The 15,422-nt window shown below is 39.3% G+C and overlaps 1 protein-coding gene across 4 annotated transcripts in view; it reads right to left on the reverse strand.

The window, feature by feature from the left end:
- The window catches only part of LOC133568227 (Fanconi anemia group A protein-like), a 115,465-nt gene that overhangs the window by 86,986 nt on the left and 13,057 nt on the right, over nucleotides 1-15,422 (reverse strand). For all 4 annotated transcript variants that reach the window (XM_061920025.1, XM_061920026.1, XM_061920024.1 and 1 more), the window contains exons 2-5: nucleotides 14,606-14,718; nucleotides 8,318-8,405; nucleotides 7,011-7,147; nucleotides 3,271-3,366 (exon numbers count right to left, since the gene is read on the reverse strand). In XM_061920025.1, coding sequence (XP_061776009.1) covers nucleotides 3,271-3,366; nucleotides 7,011-7,147; nucleotides 8,318-8,405; nucleotides 14,606-14,718 — 434 coding nt within the window. The remainder of the gene's footprint in view (nucleotides 1-3,270; nucleotides 3,367-7,010; nucleotides 7,148-8,317; nucleotides 8,406-14,605; nucleotides 14,719-15,422) is intronic.

Raw genomic sequence — 15,422 nt, forward strand, 5'->3', positions numbered from 1 at the left:
CAGCAGAAGAAGTTGAGTAGTCACATGACACTGTCACATTTAGTCCTCTAAACAGAAGTGTCATGGGGAAAAGTCCAACAGTGAGTCAACAGTACAACAGCAGTTTGTACCCAGGAGCAATTATGTGTCAGTTGTTTGGAAACAGTTGGGCTACAATAAGGACTCCAGTTGATGTGCGTGTCTGAGCGCCACCCCTCAAACAAATCTGATTGCCAAAAATGACCCTGATTGTTCCAAATATGCAGGAAAGCTGCAGGCATTGGACAAAGTTGCCAGGCGGAACATAATTCGCGAAGATCGGTTGAATTTTGTGTTAATTGGAACGTCTGCGCCATCGCAAATTCCTACAGGAACCAATTTTTTTTTTTTTTTTTTTTTCCAAGATGGCGCTGCTGTAGTGGCTGCTGTAGGCAGGAGCTCTGTGCTCTTGTGTCATCCTTTTGTGTTTCCCTCTTGTTTTCATGTCTTATTATATTTTTTTGCCTTTTGGTCCGGGACCCTTTGGGGCTGTGTGACAGGGGGTGGCACTTTCGTGACCTCTGTGGTGCTTTTTTTGTGGACTTCCGGATCTGCCTCCCGGGAGCCTTTTGGCTATGGAGACCAGCTGCTGGGTGTCTGCTACACCAGAGTATGTTTGGATGTACTGGAGGAGATGCGGATGAAGGGACAGGGCTGCAGAGCTAGCACTGAGCGCTGGGACGGAGAGGCTTCGCGGTGTCTTGACTGGGTGAGCAGGTGTCGGACACCTCAGTCACCTTGGACGTATCCTCACTCATCCATGCGGACTGGACACTGGCCGAGAGTGGAGTCGGCTGTCTTGGTTGCTTTGTTGGGTCTGCTTCTGTCTCTGACCATGCTCCCTCCTCCCCAGCAGACGATGGCGTGGAACACCGCAGAGGCCACCACATTGGATATGTTTCTTTTACTTTTTATTCATAGCTGTATGTAGAAGTGTCTGGTTTTATGTGCTGCTTTAATGTCTTTAATGTCCTCTGTGTTCTTTGATGTTTCCGTCTTACACACATGAAAGAGGGATGTGTACCATGGTTATGAGTTGTTTTTTTATTTTTTTTATTTATTTGTTTTTTTTCCCTTGGCCTCAGTCTGCACCTCCTCTCCAGGGCCCAGGCAAAGACCGATTTTTTAAATTTTATTTTAATCTTCTATTTTTTTCTCCCCCCCCTCCCCCCCTTTGTTTACCTTTATCTCATCTTTTTTGTAAGGGGCGCTGGAAGCCGGCAGACCCGTCAGCGATCCTGTTCTGTCTCCCTGTAATGTTTGTCTAAACTTGAATGGGATTGTGCTGAAAATTTTAATTTTCCTGAAGGAACTCTCCTGACGGAATAAATAAAGTACTATCTAATCTAATTTAGATTTCACCATAATCGCCCAGCACTTATTTAAATTCTTCAATAATTTAAATACAATAACAAAGTAATTCATTCTCCAATATGTAATACAATCTGTATCAAATGGTCATAATTATCACTGCAAAAAAACACTGACTAAAGTCCTTTTACACTATTTTCAGTGCATAAATTTTACACATTGAGGAAAAACTGGGAGACACTTGTGGTGATGTTATACTATTGTTACGGTCTTGTGTGCTGGTTGATCCAACAAGAATCAACCACAACCATAAAAAGTAAAGCACATGTCGTTGAAAGCAACATTAATACCTAAACGTAGACACCAAATATTCGCACTCATAAGTTGAGGTACCACGCTACTGTACTTTGGCTACAATAAGGATGACATTGACCAAAAAGTAGAATAGTAGTTGAGAGTGCGATAATCGTGCATCCATCCATCCACCCACTCATCCTTTTTTTACCGCTTATTCCCTTTAAGGTTGCGGGGGGCACTCGCGCCTATCTCAACTACAATCCGGCGGAAGGCGGTGTACACCCTGGACAAGTTCCCACCTCATCGCAGGGCCAACACAGATAGACAGACAACATTCACACTCACATTCACACACTAGGGCCAATTTAGTGTTGCCAATCAACCTATCCCCAGGTGCATGTCTTTAGAAGTGGGAGGAAGCCAGAGTACCCGGAGAGAACCCACGCATTCACAGGGAGAACATGCAAACTCAACACAGAAAGATCCCGAGCCCGGGATTGAACCCTGACTTCTCAGGACCTTTGAATTGTGAGGCAGACGCACTATAGAGATGCGCGGATAGGCAATTATATCATCCGCATCACCAAAATCGTCATCCACTCGCCGCCCACCCGAACCAACTTTTTATCGGGACCGTACCCGCCCGCCAACCGCCCACTGAATTACATCAGAGGTTGGCCACCTTTACCACTCACAGAACTATTTAAAACTGTTTCACAGAGTAATGTAGTCAATCGGAGCCGCTAACGTTCTCGCAACTATTCAATAGCGTTTATCCTGATGACAAGAATATGGGCATGCTGTGAAGCCATTGCCTTTGACACCTTCAACCACATGTACGAACCGATTGTTGGTCCAGCAACATGTTGTGTGCAGCTTCCGCTATCACACGTATGAGATTGATTGGCATACTGGGTGACACAGAGTACACTGATGGTTGTGATATAAACAACTAACACTTACTAATATGCGCCACGCTATGAAGCCACACAATACAAGATTGACAAACACATTTCGGGAGAACATCCTCACAGTAACACAACATAAACGCAACACAACTAATACCCATAATCATTTGTATTCATGACACATCCTGAATATATTTTACACCCCCGCACCCCCAACCCCGCCCACCTTACCGACGCACGTAGTATGCCTTGCAGTCGTGTGCGCGTTGCCGCGGAAGCCACACACAACATGATGCTGGACTGACAAGCAGATCGTGTATGATGTAGAAGGCGACCAAGCCAATGGCTTCATAGCACGCACTAATATTTAATATCTGGGTGACTGCCGGTAGTCGTTCAAGAGAATAATAGCGTCTCCTATTGACTTCTTCGCTTTATGAACAGGTCTTAAATGGCTCTTTGAATGGCAAAGGATACCGATCCCAGAACCATGTATATCAAATGTCTCCGGATGGTTCAACCGCCACCCGCCCGAATCTAATTAAAAAAAATGTTTTCGTCATGTCAACCGGACTCCGCGGATGAGACCGCAAACCGCGCATCTCTAACGCACTAACCCTTCTGCCACCGTGAATCGATAATTGTGCATTAACGGTAAATTAATAAATCAAGATTTAGATTTAGGCCATAATCACCCAGCCTTTTCTGCAGTATTGGAAAAAAACCTTCCACACACATGATACTTCCTGTATTCCTGCCAAAGCAGCTTGGGGCAGAGGCATCCATGTATCAACAGCTCTTTGGCAGACTCCAGCAGGGCGCACAGCTTGACCTGTGAAATATGCAAACAAAAGTGCGACATTTTACAGCACAGTAAGTGCATACAATCCTCAGAGTACACCAAAAATTGATCTTTGATACACGATTGAAGAAACAAATGAAGATTGTGTAACAAACTGCTTGAGTTATTATGTTGATGTGCAGAATTCCGGTGTTAACTTTAATGTTAGTGTGATTGGTGGATAATGAGGAAGTGCTGTGCTGATGGTGTGGACTCTAGAGCATGGGTGTCAAACTCTGGCCCGCGAGCCAAATTTGGCCCGCCGTGTAATTTAATTTGGCCCTTGAAGCAATATCAAATCAACATTAGAGCTGGCTCACTGGAATTATACAGCGGCGGTGCCGCTAATACTCATACTTGCCAACGCTCACGATTTTCCCGGGAGACTACCGAATTTCAGTGCCCCTCCCGAAAATCTCCCGAGGCAACCATTCTCCTGAATTTCTCCCAATTTGCACCTGGACAACAATATTGGAGACGTGCCTTAAAGGTACTGCTTTTAACATCCTCTACAACCTGTCATCACGTCTGCTTTTCCTCCTTACAAACAGCATGCCTGCCCAGTCACGTAATATATGCGGCTACTACACACACACATAAGTGAATGCAAAGCATATTTGGTCAACAGCCATAAAGGTCACACTCAGGGTGGCCCTTGAAACAACTTTAACACTGTTACAAATATGCGCCACACTGTGAACCCGCACTAAACAAGAATGACAAACACATTTAGGGAGAACATCCGCACCGTAACACATCATTAACACAACAGAACAAATACCCAGGAGCCCTTGCAGCACTAACTCTTCCAGGACGCTACAATACACCCCCACCCAACACACAAAAAAATGATTAACCTGTGGAAAAAGTTAATGTTGATATTTACCTCAGAAGGCTGCAAATAGAAAAGAGGCATTACATTTTTTATTTACATTTTATTTAATATACCATTGATGTTTTTTAATTTGTTTTTTGAAAGTTGTTTTTGTACTATTAGGTTATACAAGCGTTGCTTGTTCCATTGTCAGAAATAAAGCAAATTAGTGTAGCAAACTGAGCAATAATTAACATTTTATTCATGCACTTTATCATGCTACTTCAAAGCTTGACTGTTTGATTCATTCATTATTGTTATTTTATTTTCAAATTTATTGTTAGCCTGTGGAAAAAGTTTATTTCGATATTTACCTCAGAAGGCTGCAAATAGAAAAGAGGCATTCAATTTTTATTAAAATTGTATTTGATATGCCATTGATATTTTTTTATTATTAATATTATTATTTGAAACCTCAATTTTGCATGTCACTATAAAGATATATAAGCCTTGCTTGTTCAATATTCAATGCAAAACTTGTTTGGGTCCCTATTAAAAGGTTAATTTGTTCAACCTTGGCCCGCGACTTTGTTCAGTTTTAAATTTTGGCCCACTCTGTATTTGAGTTTGACACCCCTGCTCTAGAGAGTTACTCCTCTCTTGTAGGAAGCATCAGCTATGCTATGACACTGAATTTGGAGTGTGTTTGTGTGAGGGCTGCTGTCGGCGTGTTAAGGTCGGCAATTAAGTTTAAAAAGAGCACCAGACTCTGTGTTTGTCTGGACACATTCCATGGTAATAACCGGAACAAGCAGAGGCAACGATTCTAAGCACATGAGAAAATGCAAGTGAGGATGGGAAAATGTGACCACTTTCAGAGGGATGAGGATTCAACAGATAAGAATGAAATGTGAAGCAGGGGTTTACCATCATTACTGATGGCAAATGTGATTTTTTTTTTTTCCTGACTCGGGTACCTCTGAGTCACTCACCAAAGCAAATCGATTCAGTTGATCAAAACTTAACCTGCACGCTAAGGCTCCCCCCCACTTGATTTACCTATAGCAGAGCGCATGTGCAGAACCTCACTTGATTCACTCAGATCAGAGCGAATGCGTAGAAAATTGCTAATTAAAGTGACTGCACAAGTCTCGCTGTCATCCGTCAACCATCACATAAGTAGCAAGTAATCCCATTTAATAAAAACCGAAAAGGTTAATGCTGCACAACTTTAGAGGTAACAATACGGATTCAACAATTGTGAAAACAATTAAACTGCAGCCTTTATTCAGTTTTATTCAGTCTCAATAGGTAAATGCGTTGCAGTTTTTGCCAAACACTCATGTCCCTCTCTCACTGCCTGTGGGCTCCTCATGCCCCTACTAATAATATTACTGCAATTTGAATGAGATCGCTTGTAGGATAAATAAAAGTATTTGTATCATATGTGACGGAAGAAGTGGTGCAAAAGCGCCCGTTGCTGGTAAAAGGTGGTATGTACCGAAGTAAATGCTCATAACTGTTGACACCTATTCCCGAAAGTTACTGGTACAAAAGTGGATTCACCACCATTCACTGTGCACTGTGTTACAGACCACTGCAATAAAGACCTTCATACTGGGTTGATCTGGAAATTTTTGCTTTGGCATTTTGTGGGTGTGGCACCGAACGGAGATGTAGACATGCAGAGTTTCAAGCACTCTTCATTCTCTAGCGGGTGACTTTTCAAATGATGCTACAAATTAGCAGGGCTGCTACGGTTTGCAGCAACGCTTTTGCCACATAATTGTTCAAAATATTCCCGCTTGAAGCCAAACCACCGCCAGACGATGCACCCCATGCTGTTTTTCTTGGGAAATAATTATTCCTCCATTTGTTACCAGATTCGTACCTTCTCTCTCTCGTATTACCACTCGCACTGCTCCGTTAGCATCACAGCTAATGTTACCCATGTAGCTACCGCTTTGCTCGGGGAAGGCGTGTGACATTGCACGCGTGACAGTATGTGACGTATGCAAGAAGGTGCGCTTGTTTATGTCTCTGGGAGAAGGAGAGACAAGAAAGAGTGGGAAACGCATGTAGTGTAATGCCCGCAGCCAAAAGCAACTGTGTGAGAACATATACTCGAATATCACAATATAGTCATTTTCTGTATTGCACTAAGGGCAGGCGTTACAATAGCAACATGCGAGACCTCTTGTGTTTTGTTCTCCAAGCAAAACAGAGTTTTCCAAAGAACGACTCCCTATGCATTCCATTCTACATAAAGACGAAATATCCCTAACACAAGCAATGGCTAGATATTCAAATGACTGTACTGTTTTAATTAATTTTAATGAAAAATAGTAATCTTACTTATAATAATAAATTTAAACATCACCAAAGGCTTTCTTATTGTCCGCTGTCTACTCTGTCGTCCACAAGTGACAGATGTTTGGTGTATGTTTTACATTTGAAAAGTGTTTGTCAATTTTAAACAATCCTTTCTTTTCCAACACGTTTACCCCAACACGTTAAGAGCATTTGTGAAGTGTTGAGAGCAATCTATAGTACTTATTTTTGCTGATATATGAGAGACGATGAGAGAATATTATCACATTTTTACATTTGTGTCGTGTAAATCCTTCCCCTTTGCTAGGTCAGAATGAAACATGTTCTTAATTGTCTTACCCTTACATGGCGCAATTGCAACATCACAGAATCATGGAGGGATTCAAATATAATGGGAGGTTAAAAACTCACCCCAAATTTGGTGGTGGGTACACTTTAAAGAAACCTGGGACAAAACACTGTGAAATAATAACAGACATACAGTACTCACACTTTGGGGTGCGGTGAGGATCTCCCGGTCATTGTCCTCACTTCCAGTGATCTCCCTCAGCCTCTCCAGCACCAACTTCACTGAAAGTGTTGCCAGCGGCACAGCAAGCTGCCGAGCTTGGCGTCTCAACCCTGACACTGTAAACATGAACACTGGCTGAGTCCATTATTATTTTCATTTTTTTCACGTTTCAAATGTACTGCTGCAGCGACATCCGATCTACTTCTATAACGTGACCTCACTAGCTAGTAGTGACTGTTACAAGCGGAATTCAAATTCTACAGATGTATTAAAAAAGTACTTGATAAAATATGCCGATCAGATGTTTTCAATGTAATCTCATGTTCCAGTGGTTCTCAACCTTTTTTCAGTGATGTACCCCCTGTGAACATTTTTTTTAAATCAAGTATCCCCTAAAAAGAGCAAAACATTTTTGGTTGAAAGAAAGAGATGAAGTAAAATACAGCACTATGTCATCAGTTTCTGATTTTTTTAATTGTATAACAGTGCAAAATATTGCTCATTTGTAGTGGCCTTTCTTGAACCATTTGGAAAAAAAATAACTAAAAACTTGTGGAAAAATAAACAAGTGATTCAATTATAAATAAAGATTTCTACACATAGAAGTTATCATGAACTTAAAGTGCCCTTTTTGGGGATTGTAATAGAGATCCATCTGGATTCATGAACTTAATTCTAAACATTTCTTCACAAAAACAGAAATCTTTAACATCAATATTTATGGAACATGTCCACAAACAAATCTAGCTGTCAACACTGAATATTGCATTGTTGCATTTCTTTTCACAGTTTATGAATTTACATTCATACTTTGTTGAAGTATTATTCAATAAATATATTTATAAAGGATTTTTGAATTGTTGCTATTTTTAGAATATTTTAAAAAATTCTCACGTACCCCTTGGCATACCTTCAAGTACCCCCAGGGGTACGCATACCCCCATTTGAGAACCACTGTCATGATCACAACACACACATCTGCCTTGTTGACCACATATCATTCAACTGGACTTCTCCCTTTGTTTTATGTTACAGATATCATGTATGGAACAAACACACGGGACATTATTGTCGTGAAGCAGTCATCAAGCGTATTCTTCCACAAGCATGCACATATCGAGTTGTGTTTTTCTTCTTGTACTTTATCAATAATTCATGTGAAACGTCGTAACAGGAGGACTACTTTACCTATAAATCTGATGTACTGTCAGCAGGAAATCAGAATTGTGCTTTGACCTGCAGTGCAAATGCAACTAAAGAGACGTCAAACAACTATTGAATTTTACCCAAAAGTGATCCTTCAACGTCTGATGGGATGCCTTCAGCGACTTCCTTCCTTTGCTCCTCTCCGGTGCTGTTGATTGGATTGCTTGCCTGGAAAAAATATCACAGCCATTAACATCACAATATGAACATTTTATATCAGAACTATTGAGACCACAATTATTACAGTTATTTTTATTGTAACCATATTGTTGAATGTCTTCAAAAAGTAACTATATGCACATATCTTTAATCAAGTTTCATTTATTTTTTTAATAAATAAAGAAACCCTCAATATACTTTTTTGCTCCAGCTTCTTAAAAGTAAAACAGCACTTTTTTTGGAATTTTGGCCATCATCCTCAAACCTTGATCAATTAGATTGATCGTGGCGCGACGCTAGGGCTGGCCGATATATTGAGTTTGTAAGATATATGGTTATATTTCTAAACATGATATGGATTAAGAAAATATCGGAATATCTGTATTTCGTATTTTTCCGAGTATAAGTCGCACCTGCCGAAAATGCAAAATAAAGAAGGAAAAAAACATATATAAGTCGCACTGGAGTATAAGTCGCATTTTTTGGGGAAATTTATTTGATAAAACCCAACACCAAGAATAGACATTTGAAAGGCAATTCAAAATAAATAAAGAATAGTGAACAACAGGCTGAATAAGTGTACGTTATGAGGCATAAATAACCAACTGAGAAGGTGCCTGCTATGTTAACGTAACATATTATGGTAAGAATCATTCAAATAACTATAACATATACAACAAGCTATACATCACTCCTAATTGCTAAATCCGATGAAATCTTACACATCTAGTCTCTAACGTGAATGAGCTAAATTATATTATTTGATATTTTACGGTAATGTGTTAATAATTTCACACATAAGTCACTCATGAGTATAAGTCGCACCATCGGCCAAACTATGAAAAAAACTGCGACGTATATTCCGAAAAATATGGTAATTTATTTCACGTTAAAATGACCAAACACCGCTTATTTGTTGTGTTCCTTGATTCCTCTCAACGCTCCATGGGCTACTAAACCCCTCCCCTTCCATCTTACTTCTTGCACGTACATGAACATCCATGATTGGTTGGTTGTTTACTATGAATTGTGATTGGTTGCCATTAGGGCAAAACATTAGGGACAGGCCAATCAGAGGCAGGATAGCGCGGGTCATCAAACCAAGAAGGGAAATCACAACAGACATCCCAAATGACAATGAGAGAGTAGAAGAGAAGAGCGAATATTCAAGCGCGCGATTTATATATTAAAAAACTAGTGGAGTAGAAAGATTCTCTTTCTTAGATTTTTCTTTTAGCGATGTAGACCAGTGGTCCCCAACCACTGGGCCGCGGCCCGGTTGATTGGTACCGGGCCGCAGAAGAATTTTTTTTTTTAAATTTAAAATGTTTTTGTTTTTTAAAAAAATTGTTTAAATTAAATCAACATAAAAAACACAAGATACACATACGATTAGTGCACCAACCCAAAAAACCTCCATTTTTCATGACAAAAACCTCCCTTTTTCATGACAAAGAAAAAAAGAAAAAAAAAGGATCCCCCCCACACCCCACCGGGCCGCGGGACAAATTATCAAGCGTTGACCGGTCTGCAGCTACAAAAAGGTTGGGGACCACTGATGTAGACGACGTCCAGGATACCCACAATGCGTCAACTTGGCCACATTTGGACAAATGTATGCGTATGGATAAAATTGTTTACCATGTAAGCCCAAATCAAAAATGTTCTTGAGAAATGCTGCCAAAAATGTATGCCAAAGTGAGGAAGATCATAGCCACACAATTAAGTCAAGTCACCTACTTGGCGCTGACCAGAACCGTACGTGTGTGACAGTCCATTACATTGTTAACTGGGAATTAAAAACTGCATGCCTGCAAATTATTTTTTCATCTGAGTTTCATACATTTTTTAATATTTGCACAGCTATGTTTATTTATTTTACGTAGAAATAATATTTTTAAATTGTATTTATGTTATGTAATTCTGTGCTACTGAAACGGTTTATTTTTTGTGCTGTTAATACCCATCTTGACTAACTGGGTTAAGAAAAGAACAACTGACTGTTTACAGAACAGTTATCTTTCACTCTAATTTCAGTGAATTTCGCTCAAAAATGAATATCTTTATATGTATATTTTCACCGGAAAACATATCGAGATATATATCAAATATCGAGTTTAAGTATAAATATATCAAGATTTTTTTTTCCGTCCATATCGCCCAGCCCTACACGGCACCACAGCAACATGAAAGCCACGAAACCTCAAAAGTGAGGGTATTTTAAATGAAAACCAATTAAAGTAATACATTGTTAGAATGGATATATACAGCCCATTATTTACGCACTATTGACTAAAGACACACCAAAAATCTTGCAACCGAAAAGCTTTGATCAACCAACAACAAGACGGCGTCCGCTCCAGACAATCTCGTGTTAAAGTACTTCCTGGCATCATTTCTGCACGGTTGACGTACTTTAATATATCTGAGATGTACCAGCAAACAGCGATCTACAAAATGTGAACCGTGCAAATATTGAGAGGATCGGACTTGATGGCCTCCCTGACTAGCCTTCTTCTACCATGCCATGTCTCCAAGTTCATCTTGGAGACCTGCAGTGCAGAGATATGGCAGTGGCGATTGCTCTAAGAGTGCTGGGGAAACTCAGATTCCTAAAATCTAAAAAAGTGGTGAGAAATGTATTTTTGTCTTTACCTTACATTGATTAAATATGCCCTAAAAATCGTTCACATTTTTTTCACAGCTGACAAGTCTTTCTTCTCATTGATTGTGATAGCGTCACAGTGCATTAAACAGTGTTGAAGCCGTGCATTTATTGGCTTCAATGTGGTAGAATAGAGTTGGTTGTTCCACTTAGGCCTGGACAATATATCGATATACTCGATATTTTGCGGGGTTGTCTCTGTGCGATATAGAAAATTACTATATTGTGATATTCGAGTATATGTGAATCTCACACATTTGCTATTAGCTGCAGGCATTACACTACAGGCTTTCTTGTCTCTCCTTCTCACAGACATAAAACAAGCGCACCTTCTTACATACGTCATGTCTGCAACGTCACACGCTCCCGCGTAGCAGACAGGTAGCGACATGGTAACGTTAGCAGTGAAAGCTAGCGGAGTGGTGTGGGTGGTAATACGAGAGAGAGAAGGTGCGAATTTGGTAACAAATGAAAGAAGAATTCGTCGGGCTGTGGTTTGGCTTCAAGCAGGAATATGTTGAACAGTTATGCGGCAAAAGCGTTGCTACAAAAAGTAGCACCACTGCCAATGTAGCATCATTTGAAAAGTCACCCGCTATGAAGAGAATGAAGAGTGCTTGAAACTCTGCATGACAACATCTCCGTTCGGTGCCACACCAACAAAATGCCGAAGCAACCATTTCCAGATCAACACCGTATGAAACAAATAATCAACAACAGAAGGAGATAACGTCCGCAGGAACCTACAACATAGCGAAGTACGTATACTATATATACTACAATAAAGTACTATCTATCTATCTATTTGATTTCTTATTATGCAGCTCATTTGCATTTGGCACTTATTGAAATATCTTGTGTGACATCATGCACAAAGGTGCACTTTATTTGTTTTAAACTGTTGTAGTGGCGTTCTGTACAAAAAATGCATTTTAATTTAGTGTCGTTTTGCTTAGTGACATCATGCACAAAAGTGCACTTTATTTGTTTTAAACTATTGTAGTGGCGTTCTGTACAAAAAGTGCACTTTAATTGAGTGTTGTTTTGCTTAGTGACATCATGCACAAAAGTGCACTCATAGTTTGTTTTGAAATGTCTCTGACAATCTTGCACTTTTTGTTTTGAAATGACATCAATGTTTGTGCCACTGCTTAATAACTGTTTAATAAATACAGTTTTGGTGAATTGACTTAGTTTTGATGTCCCTCTCTGCATGAAAGTTTAAAATAAACATATATTAATGAAGTATGAACAAGAATGTTTTAATATAGACACATAGAATCATTATACTGCTGTGATTACATGCATCAAGTGTTCATTAAAGACTAAGGCAAAAAATTTAGATAAATATCAGGTATCGTGACGTGGCCTAAAAATATGGAGATATTAATAAAAGGCCATATTGCCCAGCCCTAGTTTCACTGCAGAAAAACTAGACAATCGTTGGATAAATGCTCTGCTATGTCCTGCCCACAGATGCCCAGACGCTCTGGAAGTAAATTAGAAGTAGTCTCGGCCTTGGCTAGCCTGGATGCCAGGCTTCCGCATTATGATTGGATTATCTGTCTGAGACTGAATCCCTTTTTGATTGACAGTAAAACGACCCAATTGGCAACCTTGAAATGTAAACTACTGCCAGAGCATTTTTAAAGTTTCGGACCATTGTTCCAAGTTAATAAGAAGAAATTTACAGTTCTTTAGGTGACGTTTTCTTTGTACAAAACTCAAAACCAGTGAAGTTTGCTTGTTGTGTAATTTGTAAATAAAAACAAGATACAATGATTTGCAAATCCTTTTCAACTTATATTCAATTGAATAGACTGCAAAGACAAAATATTTAAAGTTTGAACTGAGAAACTTATTTTTTTTGCAAAAAATCAATAATTTTAGATTTAATGACAGCACCACATTGCAAAAAAGTTGGCACGGGCATTTACCACTGTTTTACATGGCCTTTCCTTTTGACAACACTCAGTAAATGTTTGGGAACTGTCAGTAAATGTTTGGGAAGAGAGGAAACCACTTTTTGAAGCTTTTCAGGTAGAATTATTTCCCATTCTTGCTTGATGTACAGCTTAATTTGTTCAACAGTCCGCGGTCTCCGTTGTCATATTTTAGGCTTCATATTGCGCCACACATTTTCAATGGGAGACAGATCTGGACTACAGGCAGGCCAGTCTAGTACCCGCACTCTTTTACTATGAAGCCACGCTGTTGTAACACGTGGCTTGGCATTGTTTTGCTGAAATAAGCAAGGACGTCCATGATAACGTTGCTTGGATGGCAATATATTTTGCTCCAAAACCTTTACACACTGATGTCGTTTTTTAATGTAGTACCTATTGGTGTAACGGTACGAAAAAATTTCGGTTCGGTACGTACCGCGGTTTAGAGGTCACGGTTCGGTTCATTTTCAGTACAGTAAGAAAACAACAAAATATAAATTTTTGGGTTATTTATTTACAAAATTTGTAAACAATGGCTTTATCCTTTTAACATTGGGAACGCTATAATATTCTGCCCACGTTAATCTACATTAAACTGCCTCATGTTGTTGCTTTGATTAAATGAAATGACAAAACTTTTCTTCCAAATATAAAAAGTGCAACATTAAACAGTTTCAGGTCAACTCATCATGCTTCATTTATTACAGGATTTGGGAAGCCTGTAGTTTTTTTATTATGTAAATGTTATATTTTTGTCAACATGTGATAGCAGGGACCCTGCTATTCAAAACTAGGCCGCTAAATTACTATTGATTAATGTAACTGTAGCTGAAAAAATAGCACAATAGGAATAGGAGAGACTATTTATCCCTGAACACCATGGAGTTCAAGTGAAATAACAGAGACAGGGCACGCACGCACACTCACACACAGCAAAATGAGCTAACGTTACGCTAAAAGCTAATTAGCCTTCACCTCAAGCCAGGACTGCGAGCGAACTGAGCTGTAGTTTTAGTTTCTAGAACGTAAACGGGCTCATAGTGATGTAACTAGAACGTTGATTGGGAGGTGTTTATTATAATTTGGGGAGAGTACGCTGTCTTATGCTCACCTGTTAAACACATATCTGCTCGACGCTGAAGCATTGACGACATGGGTTCTGAATACGCACTGCTGATTGGCTGTTATCGCTTTGTATGTAACCAATCAGATGGTTGTGTGGGTGGGACAATGCTGGGTACTGACACACAGGCAGAAGAAGCAAAGCAGCTTGTCAAGACTTTCACTTAGAAACTCGTTCGGTAGACCCCCGTACCAAACCTAAGTTTTCCAATTTGAACGTTAAGTATCTTGTCTTTGCAGTCTATTCATTTGAATACAGGTTGAAAAAGGATTTGCCAATCATTTTATTTTGTTTTTAATTTACCATTTACACAACCTGTCAACTTCACTGGTTTTGGGGTTTGTAAAATCTAGCATCTGCACTCGTGTTTATAAAGCAGCTAAAATATGAGCTTCCACTTGTTGAAAGACCACTGCTTCACAGATTAAACAAAAAAATCAAATAATTATAACTTGGTAAATTTTTATTTACTCACCCCAATCTCTTTGAACAGGCTGCAGAGATCCTGCTGCTGCTCCAACAACTGGATGGCTGCTTTCTGCAGCCACTGACCATCTCCTTGCTTTGGCCTTTTCAGAGAGTGACTATCTGAGAATGGAGACAGTTGAGTTATAACATGATAACAATTGGAAAGTAAAAAATAAAAGGAATAGCATTCTAACTGTCAGAAAGTAGAGAACAAAAGGAATAGCATTTTAACTGTCAGAAAGTAAGGAATGTCATTCTAACAGTCATAAATTAAGGAATATTGTTCCAACAGTCAGAAAGTAAGGAATAGCATTACAGTTATAAAATGAAGAAAAACACGCTAGCAGTCAGGAAGTAAGGAATAACATGCTAACAGACAGAAAGTAAGAAATAGCATGCTAACTGACAGAAAGTAAGGAATTACATTCTAACAGTCAGAAAGTAAAGAATAACATGCTAACAGTCAGAAAGTAAGGAATAACATGCCAACTGAAAGAAAGTGAGGAATAACCTTCGTAGTCAGAAAAAGAGGAATAACAATCTAACAGTCAGAAAAAGAGGAATAACAATCTAACAGTCAGAAAAAAGAAATACCATTCTAACAGTCAGAAAGTAAGGAATAACATGCTAACAGTCAGAAAGTATGAAATGGCATGCTAAAAGTTACAAAACAAAGAAACCCATGCTCACAATCAGAAAGTAAGGAATAGCATGCTAACTGAAAGAAAGTGAGGATTAAAAATCCAACAGTCAGAAAAAATGGAACAACATTACAACAGTCAGAGAGTAAGGAAGGAAATTCTAACAGTCAGAAAAAGGAAATA

The sequence above is a fragment of the Nerophis ophidion genome, linkage group LG14 (genome assembly GCF_033978795.1).
Source record: "Nerophis ophidion isolate RoL-2023_Sa linkage group LG14, RoL_Noph_v1.0, whole genome shotgun sequence".
In the NCBI taxonomy this organism is placed as follows: Eukaryota; Metazoa; Chordata; class Actinopteri; order Syngnathiformes; family Syngnathidae; genus Nerophis; species Nerophis ophidion.